At 38.5% G+C, this 15412-nt stretch overlaps 1 protein-coding gene and 1 long non-coding RNA gene across 2 annotated transcripts in view; both read left to right on the top strand.

Annotated features, from left to right (window-relative positions):
- The window catches only part of LOC140225646 (uncharacterized), a 68276-nt gene extending 64169 nt beyond the window's left edge, over positions 1 to 4107 (top strand). Inside the window, exon 3 of the long non-coding RNA XR_011900652.1 lies at positions 3083 to 4107. This is a non-coding gene — a long non-coding RNA (uncharacterized lncRNA). The remainder of the gene's footprint in view (positions 1 to 3082) is intronic.
- A 335-nt stretch (positions 4108 to 4442) lies between these two features.
- On the top strand, positions 4443 to 15104 carry LOC109044329 (uncharacterized). The gene is made up of 4 exons (XM_019062000.2): positions 4443 to 4696; positions 5233 to 5414; positions 6960 to 8764; positions 9609 to 15104. The coding sequence occupies exons 2-3, from the start codon at positions 5300 to 5302 to the stop codon at positions 7922 to 7924; spliced, it is 1080 nt and encodes a 359-aa protein (XP_018917545.2). The 5' UTR covers positions 4443 to 4696; positions 5233 to 5299; the 3' UTR covers positions 7925 to 8764; positions 9609 to 15104.
- The last annotated feature ends 308 nt before the right edge of the window (positions 15105 to 15412 follow it).

Consider the following 15412-nt stretch of genomic DNA (forward strand, 5'->3'; position numbering starts at 1 on the left):
CTTTTAAGAAAATGCAAGGAAAAAATGTATTTTCTTTCTATTTTCTTGTGTCTATTTTCTAGATCTACTTTATACCTATTTTTGTTTCAAGAAAATTGTTCTATTCAGAAAGTAGACATTTTCTTGATGAGCGCCACCTAGAAAGTAGATGACAATGCTACTTGGGCGCGCGCAAAAGGAATTTTCGAAATTGCAATCGGAAGTGCTCGAAACAGCGACGGGAAAAGGGAAAAATTGAAGTATTTCATTGAAAATACTATACTTTTTGGCCATTTCAAGGGAAACGGGTGACCATCCGATGTTGCGGTTTTCTTTTTTCGGTTCAGTATGCTTTGCACCAACAAGTTATATAAATATTCAAGCGTTATTCAGGTCGAAAAATATAAATTTTTCAGGGCATAGGTACTATGAAAAATCAGTATCTGAAAGTCGGTGAGAACGAACACACCAACTCGGAAATTTTTAAACTCTTAATTCTCTGTCATTAAACATGGTGTATCGATTTCAACTGGGTGCTTTACAAAGTCTCTAAGTACTTGTCCTTTAGCACCAAGAAGGTTTTCTCAAACTAACTTCTTCGCCCGCTGCGCAGTTTTAGGTGTTTCCTGAACAATTTTTTTTCCGAGTTGGTGTGTTTTCGAACTCACTGATTCAAATATCTTCGTCGTAGTTTGTGTAATCGCTTGAAAAATCTTCAATAAACTTCCTCACTTGAATTTACTTATTAAAATAATTTTTTGTCTCTCTAGCCACCGACCTACCCCGTGTCGCGATAAATAGCGATTTGTCGTTGGTTATCGCGATTAATCGGTAATATTCGTATGGCGATGTATGGCGATTAAATCGCTACATCGCAATTTTTGGTTCGATTAAATCGTGATAAATTTTTGTCTATATAGTCGAGATTAAATCGCCATTCAGGTATCGCGATTTTTATCTCAAAAATATCGCGATAAATCGTCGAGCGGTGAAAGCGCGATGCTTTGCGATGTATCGATTGATCTGCAATTTAAACCTATGAAAAAGGATCGATATACAGGGTATTCGCAACGCACACATAAATAATCGATTCTTCGCCGTATCTTCAAATGGGAAAAAAATCGATAATCGATCATTCATGCGCCGCCACTGTTGCAATTGATAGAGTCCCTTTATACCCAGAGTTAAGACAACTCACTTTTGGTTGGGCTGAAAGTGGCCTAAAAAAAAATCCAATTCTGATTGGTTCTCGCTCATGGAGGCCGAAACGAGTGCACCAAGATGGCGGTACCTCGAATGTCAACAAGAATAATGAAAATATTACCTAATTGTGGTTTATCTAGAGTAAATTGTTATTGCCATCGGTCCAAAATGAAAATAGATTAAGAAATTATTCACAAACCAATCTCATTTTCTTTTTAATTGATCAATTTGTTGATGTTGTTGTTTTTGTGTGACAGACATCGCAGGATTCCTGATCCTTATCCCTCAATATCGTTCGTTTGGGTGCACTCGTTTCGGCCTCCATGGCCAGCCAAGGCCGGCTGCCAGTCAGCTGATAATCGAGTTGTCTTAACTCTGGGTATAAAGGGACTCTAGCAATTGATACCTCGATAGCTAAGTTAGATAATTTCGAAGGCGCCGAGGTAGCGTTGTAGGCCATTCGTGGAATATTTGATTTTTGAATTTCGAACATTTGACTGAAAATTCATTTTTTACCTCAAAAAATGTCCTGTGACACTAAGTCTCACAAAAATTGTTCGTCGTAAGGTGCCGAAAATCGTACGGTCAAGCCAGGAGGACTTCACACAGTGGGAAACGATACTAGTAAGTTTACATGATCTAATGCGCCTTCATTTTCGTCTGATACTGTGCAATACCTCTGTGGTGGAATAGTTGCTCAGAGCGCCTTCAAGAGTATCGCTTCGACTTTGTGGCAAAGGATCGCGATTACCGTTGATATTAGACTCTAGAACACTCATATTTCTCCTCGCCGACGGCGAAGCAAAAAATATGTACACCTCAATTTGCGACGTTGCAGGTTTTTTACTGCCTAAGTAAAAAGAGAAAAATTATGCGCAGGAACCTTCAAACGTACAGAAAAGGATCCGAAAGTATGTAAACCATAAGGCCTAGATACACACGGCGAAGTGAAAGACGAAAGCCAATGGAGAGCCTTGATTTCGATCCATTGACGTCGATATATCGAAATGAAGTTGTGTAGGTATGTTGTCTATTCATTAATGCTGCCGCGCTTAGGAAAAGTGCTGAATGAACATTCGAGAGTTGCCAAATTTTCCCGGTTAAAACATGTATTTTTGAGGAAAGTTATGCATATTTTTCCTTGAAATTTCCATATAATTTAAATTAAATTGCGAATAAAATTATCCGAAAAATCAGAGGAGAAATATTCACAACTTTCTCAGTACATTCGTACTTAATCAAAGGAAACTTGGCAACGTATGAAGGCTCATACGGCGTTCTTCCTTAGCACAGCAGTAGGAGAGTAGAGTCCCTTTACAGAGAGAGTTCTTAATCTCTAACACATGCAAGAACTCCATTGAAGTGGCTCCTCTTGTTGAAATTTGCATTGCAATAAAATTGAAATGAGGTGTAATTGTTTTGTATTGTAATTTTCCTACCTTTTTCACACGGTTGTTTGAAATTGGTTTGCATTTATCGAGCAAGTCAAGTCTTACTCTAAAGGTATAATATAAATTTCGAGGAAGAAACTTATAACGCATAACGCCTGCTAGAGCGTTATGACCGCCGAACAGCGAAGCGCTTCATGGGGTTGAACCGCGAAGCGATCAGGGGGCGCAGCCATCTAGTGATGTATCATTATTGCAATTTACATTGGGTTGGATTGAACTTTTATCAGGTATAGTACATCAAATTGCAAAATTATTTCAATGTTTTCTTTTCGCCGTGCAACCGTTTGCAACCGTGCCTTGCACCGTTGCAACCTTTTCGGTGATGGACCATGTTACTTGGTCAACCTGGTGCAACCGTTGTTGCGTTTCTCATGCACTAGGGGTGGTTCGTCTGACCTTGTGTAATCTTAAATAATTAATTTCGTCCAATGGATTTCTTGTGCCCACAGCAAAAAAGCCACTGTATGGAGAAGATCTCATTGACTGGAATCAAGGAGGATAGCAACTTTCAGGACCTCATTTAAGACATGTGAGTCTCATCTCTCCTAGAAAATTCTCGGAAGTCTGCTGTACTTACTCGCATCATGTGGTAAAAATTTATTGATGGGCAGGGCCGGATTTACCTATTTGCCGCCCATGGGCCGCCTGTATTTTGCCGCCCCCTTCTCATTCGTTCTGAAACTTTAATATAAACCATCAAGTGAACGTGCCGGAGGGGGCGGGTTGCATAGGAACGTTTACCTGTGTTGGACACATTTTTTGCCAAAAAATGTGCAAAACATAAATGTGGTTTAATAATTTTAACTTCCGCTGCCGCGCCGCGCTGACCGCACTGTATTTGGCGCAATGCGTGAAGTATTCATGCACTCTTGTAGGCGCCATGCGCTTCCCGCCGACCGCTGCTGACCGCACTGTATTTGGCGCAATGCGGGAAGTATTCATGCACTCTTGTAGGCGCCATGCGTTTCCCGCCGACCGCTGCTGACCGCACTGTGCTTGACGCAATGCGTGAAGTATTCATGCAGTCTTGTAGGCGCTAATATGTGTAACGCGCCGACCGCCGCGCCGAGGGCTTTCCCTTTCAATCTCAAGTCCTCGACATCATTTCACTCTGCGCCGCGTCGTTCCAGGCCAATGTGGGTGCTTGGTTTCTCTCTTAACTCGACTAATTAAAGGTGCTGCCTCTTGTATCGCCGAAAGACGACAAAATTAGAAATTACTATACTCTCAGGAAATGAGAGATTTTGTCGCCTTTTCTCGTTTGCAATTTTTTTCTGAATCCGATTTTTTATACCTACGTTTAAAGAAAAAGTCCAAATTTGCCGCCCCCTAGATTTGCCGCCATAGGCCGCGGCCCATGTGGCCATCCCCTAAATCCGGCCCTGTTGATGGGGTAGATAGCGCTAATTATCTATATCTTTATTTACTCCACTAATAAAAAATAAAAATTTAAAAAAAAAAATCGTAAATTTTAAAATGTCAATGCACTTAAGCTCAAACCCTCCGAATGAAATAGTACAGAACTGAACGGAATGATTTTTACGAAATGTCAGTTCTTCAACATAACAGGCGCGTTTTCAAATTTCAAAATCATGCGCGTGCTGAACTTTTGTAAGTGGGTGTTTCCGGGTCCGGCTGAAAATGCATTTCCGGTCTGCCTTTTGCCGTTGAATTCCTCTCAACTGGAACGGAGAGTGGACTGATTGAACGCCAATGAACATAGCTGGTTCCATTTCATGAGTGTTCCCTCTGCTATTGCAAAATTCCGAGGTTGTTTTGATTGTTGTTATCACTTTTCGTAACACGTTCGAAGGGTGAAAGTGATTAGTGATTACGGAATGGTCATTTTATAACCCACAAGATCTTTTCGTTAGTTTAATTTATCTACACTTCATACAATCGCAATCCCATGTGACATTATGTCTTTGCTCAACTTGTAGAAGTCGCTCCTGTAACTGCTCTGATTCATTACAGTCTGTCTTACTGTCGAGCAATGGAGGTGAACCTTGGTACATGATAAGATTTCTTTCAAGTATGTGAGTCATCAAGGCCACAAATAACATGTAAGTATTCCTTTAGTATTTCTTCTCAGTTCTCATCTTTGCCTCTTCAATTGGATGTCCCTCGGCCTAATGGCTACAGCAACATTGTTTCCATTTCGTAACGCAGGTCCTCTCGCTTATAATCTGCTTTTCTACTGAGTAATTGTTCACAAACTTCTGCATTGTACCTCACCTCTATCATTTATCAAGGAGAACAGTGCATGATAATTTTGAATATCTATCTTTTCAGGATGTGCTCGTCCAGAATTACTTACCCGTAATTTTGTGTCCGATCTTACCTAACCTCAATGATATACAGCTGTAAGGTTGAGTCCAATATACCTTGAGTTTCTTCTACCTGTTTGAGCTGCAAGCCAAAGTGTAAGAAGCAAATTTATATATTCTAGAGCCTATTTTTAACAGGCTACATTAATTAGATAGTTTATTCAGCATTTACACCCCACTTAAAACAATTACAGTGTTGTTTCAATTAGGTTCTGTGTCTCCAAGTCATGCAGTTGATGATCATCACTGACCTTGCCTCTTGTATGTTATAGGGTGTAAGCTTGCTGATAACTATCTGGTTCCAAGGGATCAACCTTCAAATTTCAAGTTGGCAGCACAATGGAGTATATTATTCCAGAATCAACTGTCAAAGTTGAAATCAAAGAAGAGCCAAATTCTGACGCAGAAGAGGACTGTCTTGTAGATGAGGAAGTCAGTGCCCAGTCTGAAAGTGGTGAGAACATTTTTTGCACTCTATAGCATCATCCTCCAGCATAAATGTATCAATACATAATTAGAGATCCCATTATTGCTTGTATCCTTTTCTATTACTGAAAATTAGAAGGGTATAAGCAGCCCCAAAATGGACAACTTAAGGAGGAAACTATTAAGATTCATGTTTGAGAGGGTCTTATCAAATAGAAATGTTTTTAAAGAATTAAGTACCCTCCCTTTTATAGAAGTGTTTTCAAAGAATTAAGTACCCTCCCTCTTATAACTGAATGGAACAAATATGGATCGTATTCCATACATCAAACAGGTGAGATTGTATTGATATCAATTGGTTCAACATGTAAGCATAACCTATAAAGTCAATTGAGAGATCTGAGAGAACATGTTTCTAGAGATAGTTTGTTTATAATTGTCAGGAATTCTCTCATTCTTAGGATTTCCAATTTAAATCATAAAATTTTTGTTTGAGGTCATGTCCTATTGTTTTAAACCAAACGATACATCGAACCCCTTTCAAATACGTTCTATAAAGGAATCAAACTAGTAAAACGAGTTACCACTGTTAACTTGAAAGACTCATGATGAACAAAATAGCAACGTCATTTATTTTGAGTGCAGGGTTGCAGAAACTTCTTGACCTTGCAACTGTTGCATCGCAATTGGCTGCATGCTACAAAGAGAATGCTGCAAAAAGGGGTCTAAAATATGGGAAGGCCTTAGTCGTATTCTGTTCGAGACAACAAATTGTTTCTGTTTTTTTTTTCTTGTTTCTTTTGTGTGATTCTGAACAACCAATGAGAAAGCGAATTACAATTATAGGTTTGAAAACAGCGTTGTCTTAGGCAACAACATGAAAACGACTTGCCTCCGAGCACGTTGCAGTTGTTTTACAACAATATTGCTGTAGGGGCTCTCAAATTTTGCACGCGAAAATAAACCCCGCCCCCACACCACAAAACAACTTCAAACTTGAAATGCGATTGTTGCTTGTTTTCTCCAACTTGTTGCGAGTGTTGCCTCTGAACAAAATATGACTCTTCCAGCATTAGCGTATAAAGTAAGGGAATATGGAAGTAAAGAGCAGAGTTAAGCCCTCATGCTAAGAAATCATGGGGAAAAAACAGTTTAAAAATAGGAGAGCCAAGAAGTTATTGTGCCCCTTCTTGAGTGTACGATTCATTTTTTTCTGCATAATCTGCTCATATACCCCATGTAAAATCGGTCCAATTGTCTTGCATCTGAAAGGACAGGAAAATTATCTAGTTCAGGCGTTTAATGGGCCTACTCAATACACTTCAGTACCAGTGGTTGCTAAATCCAAAAAAGACCCTGGCAAATCAATTTCCTGGAAAATTGAATTTTCCTCAGTAAAGCCCATTAGTTAAGGAAATCTCATTCTCCAAGAAATTGGTAGAATGGAAGATAAAACTATTGCCATCTTTTGACTCTGCGCTAAAAATTTCAAAAGAATCAACCATCACATCACCATTGTTTTTGTAGCAAGTAATCATGAAAATATAATACCTGACCTTATGCTAATTTTCAGGGCAAAATGGATGTGCAGAATACAATGATTCTATCCAATCAGGCATTGAAGGAGTTAGAAAAGAAACATCAAACTGTTCTAGAGAAGATCCTCATGTTGAGCAAATCTGGGTGAAACAAGAACCCTCAGAAGAAAATTTAATGGTAGAATGTGATCCATTCATGTCACCTAACTCATCTGGTTTTCCAAATCACGATAGCACAGAAAGATCTCCCATCGAAGAAGATGAAAAAGAGCATATTTGCCCCCAATGTAGGGCAAAATTCGAAAGTAGTCATCTTTTAATCAAACACTTGCGAGTTCACAATATGGATAGACGATTTGTTTGTCCCGAGTGTCAAGTTACCTTCAAAACTTATCCAAACTTAAAAAAGCATCTGAAAGAGTCGCATTCTGGAGAGAGTTACCAATGCCTTGGCTGCGGGAAAGTATTCAGTCGTGAAATCAACATGCTCAATCATCGAATTCACTCTTGCAATAGATTTTTATCCTGCCCAGAATGCCCTGCCAAATTTAAATTGCAAGAGCGGTTAGAGAAACACCTTGCTGTACACTCCAGAAAAAAGACTTATCCATGCAGTGACTGCTCAGCAGCATTTAGCAATAAAAAAGAGCTAGCACTCCATCGCAGATCACACCAACAGGAACGATATGAATGCACTCACTGCCCGATGAGATTCTCATCAAAAATAAAATTGAATAGCCATGTCTATGCCCATTTTGGGGGCAGGCCGCATCAGTGTGAGCAATGTGGAGACAGGTTTAGAACTCCACACCTACTGAGGAATCATGTAGCAACAAAACACTCCGATGAAACTCCGTACGCTTGTTCACAGTGCTCGATGAAGTTCAAAACTAAAAGCAACATAGCCAGGCATGTGACTGCTCATGCTGAAGAGAAATTTGATGCAGTGCCCCAAATGTCCAGCGAAATTCAAAACGGAGAGTTCATTGCTAGAACATGATGCAGTGCATGCGCATATTGAAGAGAAAAAATATATGTTTGAGCCTCATTATTTAGGCTCACTCATAATGTCCCCCAAAGCTAAGGCCAATGTTGCTGCAGCCAATCAATGAGGACTGGTGCTCACCTGTTCCAAATCTAGCAAATTTTTATTAAATAATTAACTCAAAGGAAATTGAAAAGAGCACCTGACGAAGTTCAAAACAGACTTTCAACAGTTCCTGAAAACATTATTTAACCCATTCCCGCACTAGCATTTTTTTGCCTGCCGCACATAGTAGCACAAGCCACCAGGAGGGCAACAGAATACTCTCGAATGACCCTTAAAGCAATGTTGAATCAACCCCAGAACCACAAAAGCTTTCTGCCAGACTTTAGCTCAGAAACCTTTATTTTTGCTGACTCAACACTGACAGAACAGCCTGGAAAGAAATTCAAGCGTAACAATTTGTTTATTCTTGAGAGTTTTTGAACACATCCTGAAAGCTTCAGGGCAAAGTTTGGTTTGAGCCGAGGCTCAGTGATCCACGAACGTTCAAGAAAAAGATTCTCAAACCAAGGAAACCATTTTTCAGCCTCAAATAAAAGACAGAAAGTACAAATTTGCTAACACTTGAAATAGAAACTGTTTCACCAACTGTTCTTGAATTTTTATTCTGAAGGACTTATGCCATTCACGCCTAATCTGCAAAAAAAAGTCTCTTCCTTGAGTTTTTCCTCTGGAAAGTCATGATGTTTGATAGTTGAATGTGCTAAAAGTAAAAGGTGTCATGCTTGCGCTCAATTCTTTAGCACCGCCTCTCTAAAATGTGGATCTTTCATGATCATGGAACTATTGCCTGTGAGTATCTCATTTTTATTCTACTTCTAATCATACCAAATTGGTTCAGTATCAGCTCAGTAGTTCACTAGACAGGTTAAGGAAGGCCGATGGTCCCATGGAAGCCACAGGGTTGCCACAGTCAAGGAAAACCAGGAAATGCTGGGAAAAAGACAAAAGTGTTGAGAAACAATTGGACTGCATTTTGCAATTTGGAACTATAAATTCTGGCCCAGTTTATAAACAACGTATGTGCCATTAGTTTCCCTAAGCACATAAGTGTTTTTTCAGATGAGCCAGAATTTACAGTTCCAAATTGCAAAATGCAGTCCAATTGTTAAGCCACCTTAATTTGCTTTCTTGAATGGGTGTGATGTTTCGAACAACTAATTTTTTCCGAAAACTGTTTACAATTATGTCTTTTTAACCATCTGGCATATCTTTAACTGTCAGGGAATTGGATCAAAATGTGTCTGGGAATTTAATTTTTTAAATTCTATGGTAACACTAAACTTTTCCGAATCCAATACATACTGAGGTCCAAAATTATTTAATTAACAAGAGCCTTTTAAGTCAAAGCAAATATAAAATCAAATACCGTAAAAGCTCCTCTGTAAAAAGTTACTATCAGTAGATAACACACTAAACAAACATTTTAGCTCTATTTGGAATTTTAGAAAAATATGATATCGAAGATAATTCAATTAAAAAGTTGCACATATTTCTGCCAAAAAGAACCAAAGACAGGTAGATGGAGTCAAAGCAATATATACCTCTTTCTCCATGCCTTGGAGTCAAATTATTTCTTATGTAGAGTTGAGCACTTCAATGCTTCCATAAATTAATCCTGACGAATTATTTCCAGAATTGTACACTGACTGGTGGCGTCTTTTAGTGTTGCCTTGACAGTTTACTTGAAACAAGAGGAAGGACCATTACTTTTCATCAATCTTCATGCGTAAGCTCTTAATCTCCGTGCTGTTTGGATGTACTGCACAAACCTGTACAGTAATGAGATTCGACCACTCCAACTATGAGTTTTCAAGTTGTGTATTTTGAGCAAGAAATCGGTATTTTTGTCATCCTATAACCCTCTTTGAATACTATCTATATTATTGTAAATGCTCAAATCCATGTGACAATGAGCTGCTGTGTTTTTTGCCTTCTTAAGATGATGTCGAAGAATATTGCTATGAAGTTAAATTTTGTCTAAACAGAGTCTTAATAATGACTTCATCCAAAATAGTGAGTTTCTTCACGATTCATGTGCATCCGGCCCAAGGGGTCACAAATAGAACTCTGTGAATTTAGTGATTCGAGGGACCTTTTCTAGTTTAGGGTGAAGTGTCAAAAAGTCGAAGCTTCCAGCGTAGCAAATAGTAGTAGTTTTCTCAGAAAGTTGGAATAATGACTTCACTCAAAATACTGACCTAATTGGGCCACTCCACGTAAAATCATCCAGGGACTGTCGCACGACCAACTCCAGGCTTTTTGGAGCCTGTTGGTCTACAGTCTTGCCTCTAGGCTCTCAACTTTGGAAAAAATCCTTCTGTGAAGGCCACCGCGAATTGTGGCTGCTAGATCATTCCATGCCAGCTGGTGCTGCTTTGAAAAATCGATGAAAAAGAAATGTGTAGGTGGCGCTAAATCAGCTGTGCGGGATATTTTGTTGGGTTTGGAATAGGTGCATAATGATTCATGCCTCCGCAGAGTACAGAACGTAGCCCGAAGTCTAATCTTCATTGATTTTAAAACGATGATCAATTTAATTCTTCAATTTCTATGTCGATATGGTGTATCTAAATTGAAGACATGCGGACCACGGTAATTGTATAACTCCTCAGTGGAAAGGGAAAATGTGCCCGTATATTTTTGTGAGTCTGCGCGTTTTATTTCAATGACATTCGATTCAATTCATTAAATGAACCGCATTTTCCAATCAGGAACTACAATTTTTTGAACTTATGAAGTGTATGATAAGTGAAGTTAATAAAATGTCTCCTATTTTTATATTGCGCCGTGCAGCCGTCGGAAAAATAGAGGACTTTGTTTATTTATTTATTTATTTATTTATTTCAATTTCAACGGATTAAGTCCCAATTACATAACACTTAAATAAAAACAAAGGCAACAAAACATACAATAAAACGGGCAAAGAGAGTGTGACTAATAAATAACTAGAACTCGTTCTTTCACCAGAGGCTTAAAATATGAGATACTTAGACCATAAAATTGGATCCATCCCATACAGCTATTTGCAAAATCTGAAATTCTGGGAATAACAGATCTATGCTTCCAGATGACAATATGTGAGGGGATAACAAATAGACGATTTAAATTTCGCAAAGATAAAAATGAACAAGAAACATGAAAATAAATGTAGCTAAGAAGAGTAGGAGAATCAATAAAATTATTAACTAGTTTAAACAAAAACATGAGATCATAATAAATGTTAATGACCTTATCAAAATTATTACCCAGTTTCTCCCTCAAGAAACGAATTAATAGCCCCTGAAACAAATATACAGCAACAGTGTTGTGCTCTCTACAATCTGATATTATAACAAAATTCAAATGCTTTAAAGAGTTGTTTTCAGAGTAGTAAATTACATGCGGGTGCTGCATTGCCTGATTGTTGGTCCAATGGAAAGACCGGGCTTCATCCTGCACTATAAAGGAGTAATTTTCAGCAAAATCGCCCAAGATTAAAACTTCGTTTGCTGGTAGATCTGCTTTCTTTTCCTTCAAGAATCTGCTCTGTTCTTTGGCAATGAACTCGAGGTAACGAAGTTCCGCAAGCCGGTTTGAAAAAAGATTGACAAATTCATCGGAAGTTGTTATCCGCATCTCTAGATTGTATCAATCTACATTCAGCCATTGCCGTAAAGTCACTGTTTCGATGACGTTCATCTCCAAAGCTTCTGGTATGATTGACTGTACGGCTGGAATACCCGGACAGGAGGAACACTCGCGGAGGTGACATTTTTCTGTGGGGGTTTCGCACATTATGAGTTTGAGGCAGTCGTGGTAGGTCGGAATGATGCCATCCATTAGCCGCAACAAGTTAGTATTTTCAATCATCAATTTTAAATTTTGTTGAGTTAAACAAATACAAACAGAATGGGTGCCCGGCTAGAATACAATTTTTGGGTGTCAACTCTGCAAATTTGGGAAACCCTATCTGAACATCTGCATGTTGCTCCTTAAAAAGCTTGTACGCCTCTCATAAATTTCCCAAAATTAATCGCTTTTGAATGTGAATTTTGTCCCCCTTGTCATTCTTTGAGCTTATGAAATCTTTTATGCCTGGTAACATTCGCCCTACTTCATCGCTGTTGTAAAATTCTTGAACCATTGTGAGGTTTTCAGGGCGTAGATTTCGACCGGGCCTCTAATCTGGGGAGGAAAGGGGGCTCTTTCTCATTAAAAGCTGATGCGCATCCGTAACAATGTGCCAGTAAAGGTCAAAAGTGTCCCTCAACTTGCGGCCTATCCAATTTTCGGGGAACAGTGTGAGTAAAGTCAATTTTTCCTCTCTAGTATTTAAATCTTGAAAGACAGTTTTCAAATGTTCAAGGAGCTCTGTTTCTTCGTCTTCAGGAGGTGCTCTCCGAAAAACTCGCGATTTTAAAGCTTCATTGACTTGCTTCAACTTGGTTTTCGTTATTTTTTAATTGGCAATTTTCCATATACACTCAACAAAACATCAAGAGTATCCAAAACATCCGACTCACTCCTAAAAGATGGATCGGAAGCGATTGACGTATCCAGCTCAAACTGTGGTTGCGCACTTGTTGAGGGTTGGGGTTCTAAACTTGCTTGTTCTAGGGGTCGTAATACTTGCAGCCTCCACCTGCACTCTGCGCACACTTTAGCGTCGGGTGGCATTTCAACTAACTCTCTCATCCAGTCTTGCATGTTTCTAAGTGATTTTTTAATTTTTGAATGATTGTCCTTTTTGAAGGGATTGTAACAGAAAAGATTGAACGATTTTCATTTCGTTTCATTGCGAACCATTTTTCACCCAGGTGCCTAAAATGGGTTCTGTAGAATTTGAGGAGACTTCGATGGATGAGGAGGGGGTAGCAGGAACTTTTCAGATAAAATATAATTTTTGAACATTTATTTATTTATTTATTTATTTCAATTTCAACAGGACATGTCCCAATTACATAACACTTAAATAAAAACAAAGGCAACAAAACATACAACAAAACGGGCAAAGAGAGTGTGACTAATAAATAACTAGAACTCGTTCTTTCACCAAAGACTTAAAATTCGAGATACCCAGGCTGTAAAATTGGATCCATTCCGTACAGCTATTTGCAAAATCTGAAATTCTGGGAATAACAGATCTATGCTTCCAGATGACAGTATGTGAGGGGATAACAAATAGACGATTTAAATTTTGCAAAGATCTTGGAGGAACATGAAAATGAATGAATGTAGCTAAGAAGAGTAGGAGAATCAATCAAATTTATCAACAAGTTTAAACAAAAACATGAGGTCATAATAACGCCACATAGAGACTAGGGAGCATAAGTTCAGATGTTTAGCAATATCTCCATAAAAATGATCATGGATTCCTAAGGGGCTATTAGTGCGACAGGATGCAAACTTTAAAAAACTGTGGCGAACTCAGATAATTCTTAATTTAAAAAACGGAGGACGAGAGACTTTGAATGCAGAGAGGAAATTTAATTTTGAAAATAAAAAAAAAAAAACAAGCAGAATTACAGATATAATACGCACAAATTTTCATTTTTTCCTTTGAAGGGTTAGGCTAATATATTTACTGTTGCAATAATGGAGTTACAGTAACGTGTGCAGATGCTAATTTTCCTGTCAAATAGATTTTTATTACATGACAGAAAAAAAAATTTAAAAAAAAGGGGGGGGGGGGAATAGGAAAAAATGATGATGAGAAGAGGCCACCATAGCAACGTTCGTGCAGATTGGAAATACAATTCGCATACGGATTCCTTCCATAGTGAATTGCGTGTCCCGAAGTAGTATTCTTCAGAGGAAGGCGTGAAAGAGAAATTTGAAACAGATCTTTCGTTGCTGTTGGAGGTGCTTCAATTCTTCCTGCCAAACGCGCGCTGCTGGGCCGTAAGTCGTAAATATTGGAGCTGTCGATTTGGCATCAGCGGATCCCGCCGCGGCGGAGTTTCGCATCTCCGAACTTTTTTTCTTTAACTTTTGACTCCACCAAGTCTCCACTCGGACATTTTGTATACGCTCAGTCGAAGTTGTCATCCACGTCTCACGAAATCTTCAAAGAAATAAAAATGTCCAATTTTGAGTTACATCCTTTTGAAAATTAAAATTTGCGCCAAAAAAAAATTTTTGAGGTAAGCCCAATTTTGTTGTACATGTCTGGAAAGCTCTTTCTTTGGGCTTTCCAACGATACAAGAACGGTTGATTTTGGATGAACCATTCCGGAGTTACACATCACTGAAGTGGTGACATTTCTCCGAAGGAGCTAAGTTTTGCGAACTTTCAGAGTCTCATAAAAGCCCAATGGGTGGTCGTATCAACTTAAAATTTTAGATTTTTACTAAGCTATGCATGGTCAATAAGTGTGCCAAATTTCATCAAATTCTGAGGGGGTCACTTTTTCAAAGTGGCACCAGCTGGCATGGAATGACCCCTATGGTATCTAAATAATGAAAAGTTTTGGAACTGTTTACTGCGTCTATGGTTGTATGATACAACGCAAGGATCTACAATTTAATCTACACAGCATGGGAATAGTTCAGTTCTGTACGACATTGTCAGGTCACTTGGTGCTATGTATTTTCCTGCAATTATTCTTAATATGATTCCTCTCTTGACGGACTGATTCAGACTTCCACCAAAGGTAGTTATTGAATATCCAGTAGTGATCGATTTGTCAGCATTGTTAACACTTAAAGCATTGTTAGCATTAAAAAAGGTTATGCATCACAAATACCCAAGTTTGTATAATGGTTGTGATCAATTTCAGTAATATTGAATTGAATCATGCAGTAGAATAACGTCCCTCAATGCTCTTCAAATAGCATTCATCAAAACATACCAAATAGTCAGTGTTTCCTACTGAGAGACTTAGTGATGTAATGCCGGAGTCATTCTGTAAAATACCATGAAGAATTTAGTGTGTTACCTTGTGAGTGTTGTGTAATCAGAGATTCACGATGCGCTCTCCAAGTCGAGAATAGGTGGTTTTGGGAGGCGTCTTACTTTAAATACTCTGTGATTCTGTCCTAAATTTTGTGATACTTTTGTGTATAAATTGTTTGTACAGTTGTATTTGTTAGTTTCATATTATAATTTTTTCTTGAAAGTTCACTAAATAAAATATTTTTACGTTCAAAATTTTTTCTTGCATTTCATTTTGATTCTACGTGCGAAAAAATGGGGCAAACTCAAGACTTTCCCAGTTGTGTTTCTCAACAGCTAAAGTCCAGTGGCAAAGCCGTCTCTGTGCATTTTTATTTGTTTATCACCACTTGTTGTGTCAACATTGACATTACACCTTCTTTTCAGAAAAATCAGTGTAATTTTCATTGAAATAGGATACATTCCTGCCTTTTTGCTGTCCGCGCTGTAACAAAAAGCTTACATAAGGGTGGGTGAGGGGAGAAGTCTTCGACCTAAAAAAGTCCCATTCATAGTCATCAAAT

This window comes from Bemisia tabaci, chromosome 10 (assembly GCF_918797505.1).
Source record: "Bemisia tabaci chromosome 10, PGI_BMITA_v3".
NCBI lineage: Eukaryota > Metazoa > Arthropoda > Insecta > Hemiptera > Aleyrodidae > Bemisia > Bemisia tabaci.

Coding starts and splice junctions, on each gene's coding strand:
- LOC109044329 (XM_019062000.2), top strand. CDS start 5,300: ATGGAGTATATTATTCCAGAATCAACTGTCAAAGTTGAAATCAAAGAA. Junction 5,415..6,959: donor CAGTGCCCAGTCTGAAAGTG/GTGAGAACATTT, acceptor GCTAATTTTCAG/GGCAAAATGGATGTGCAGAA.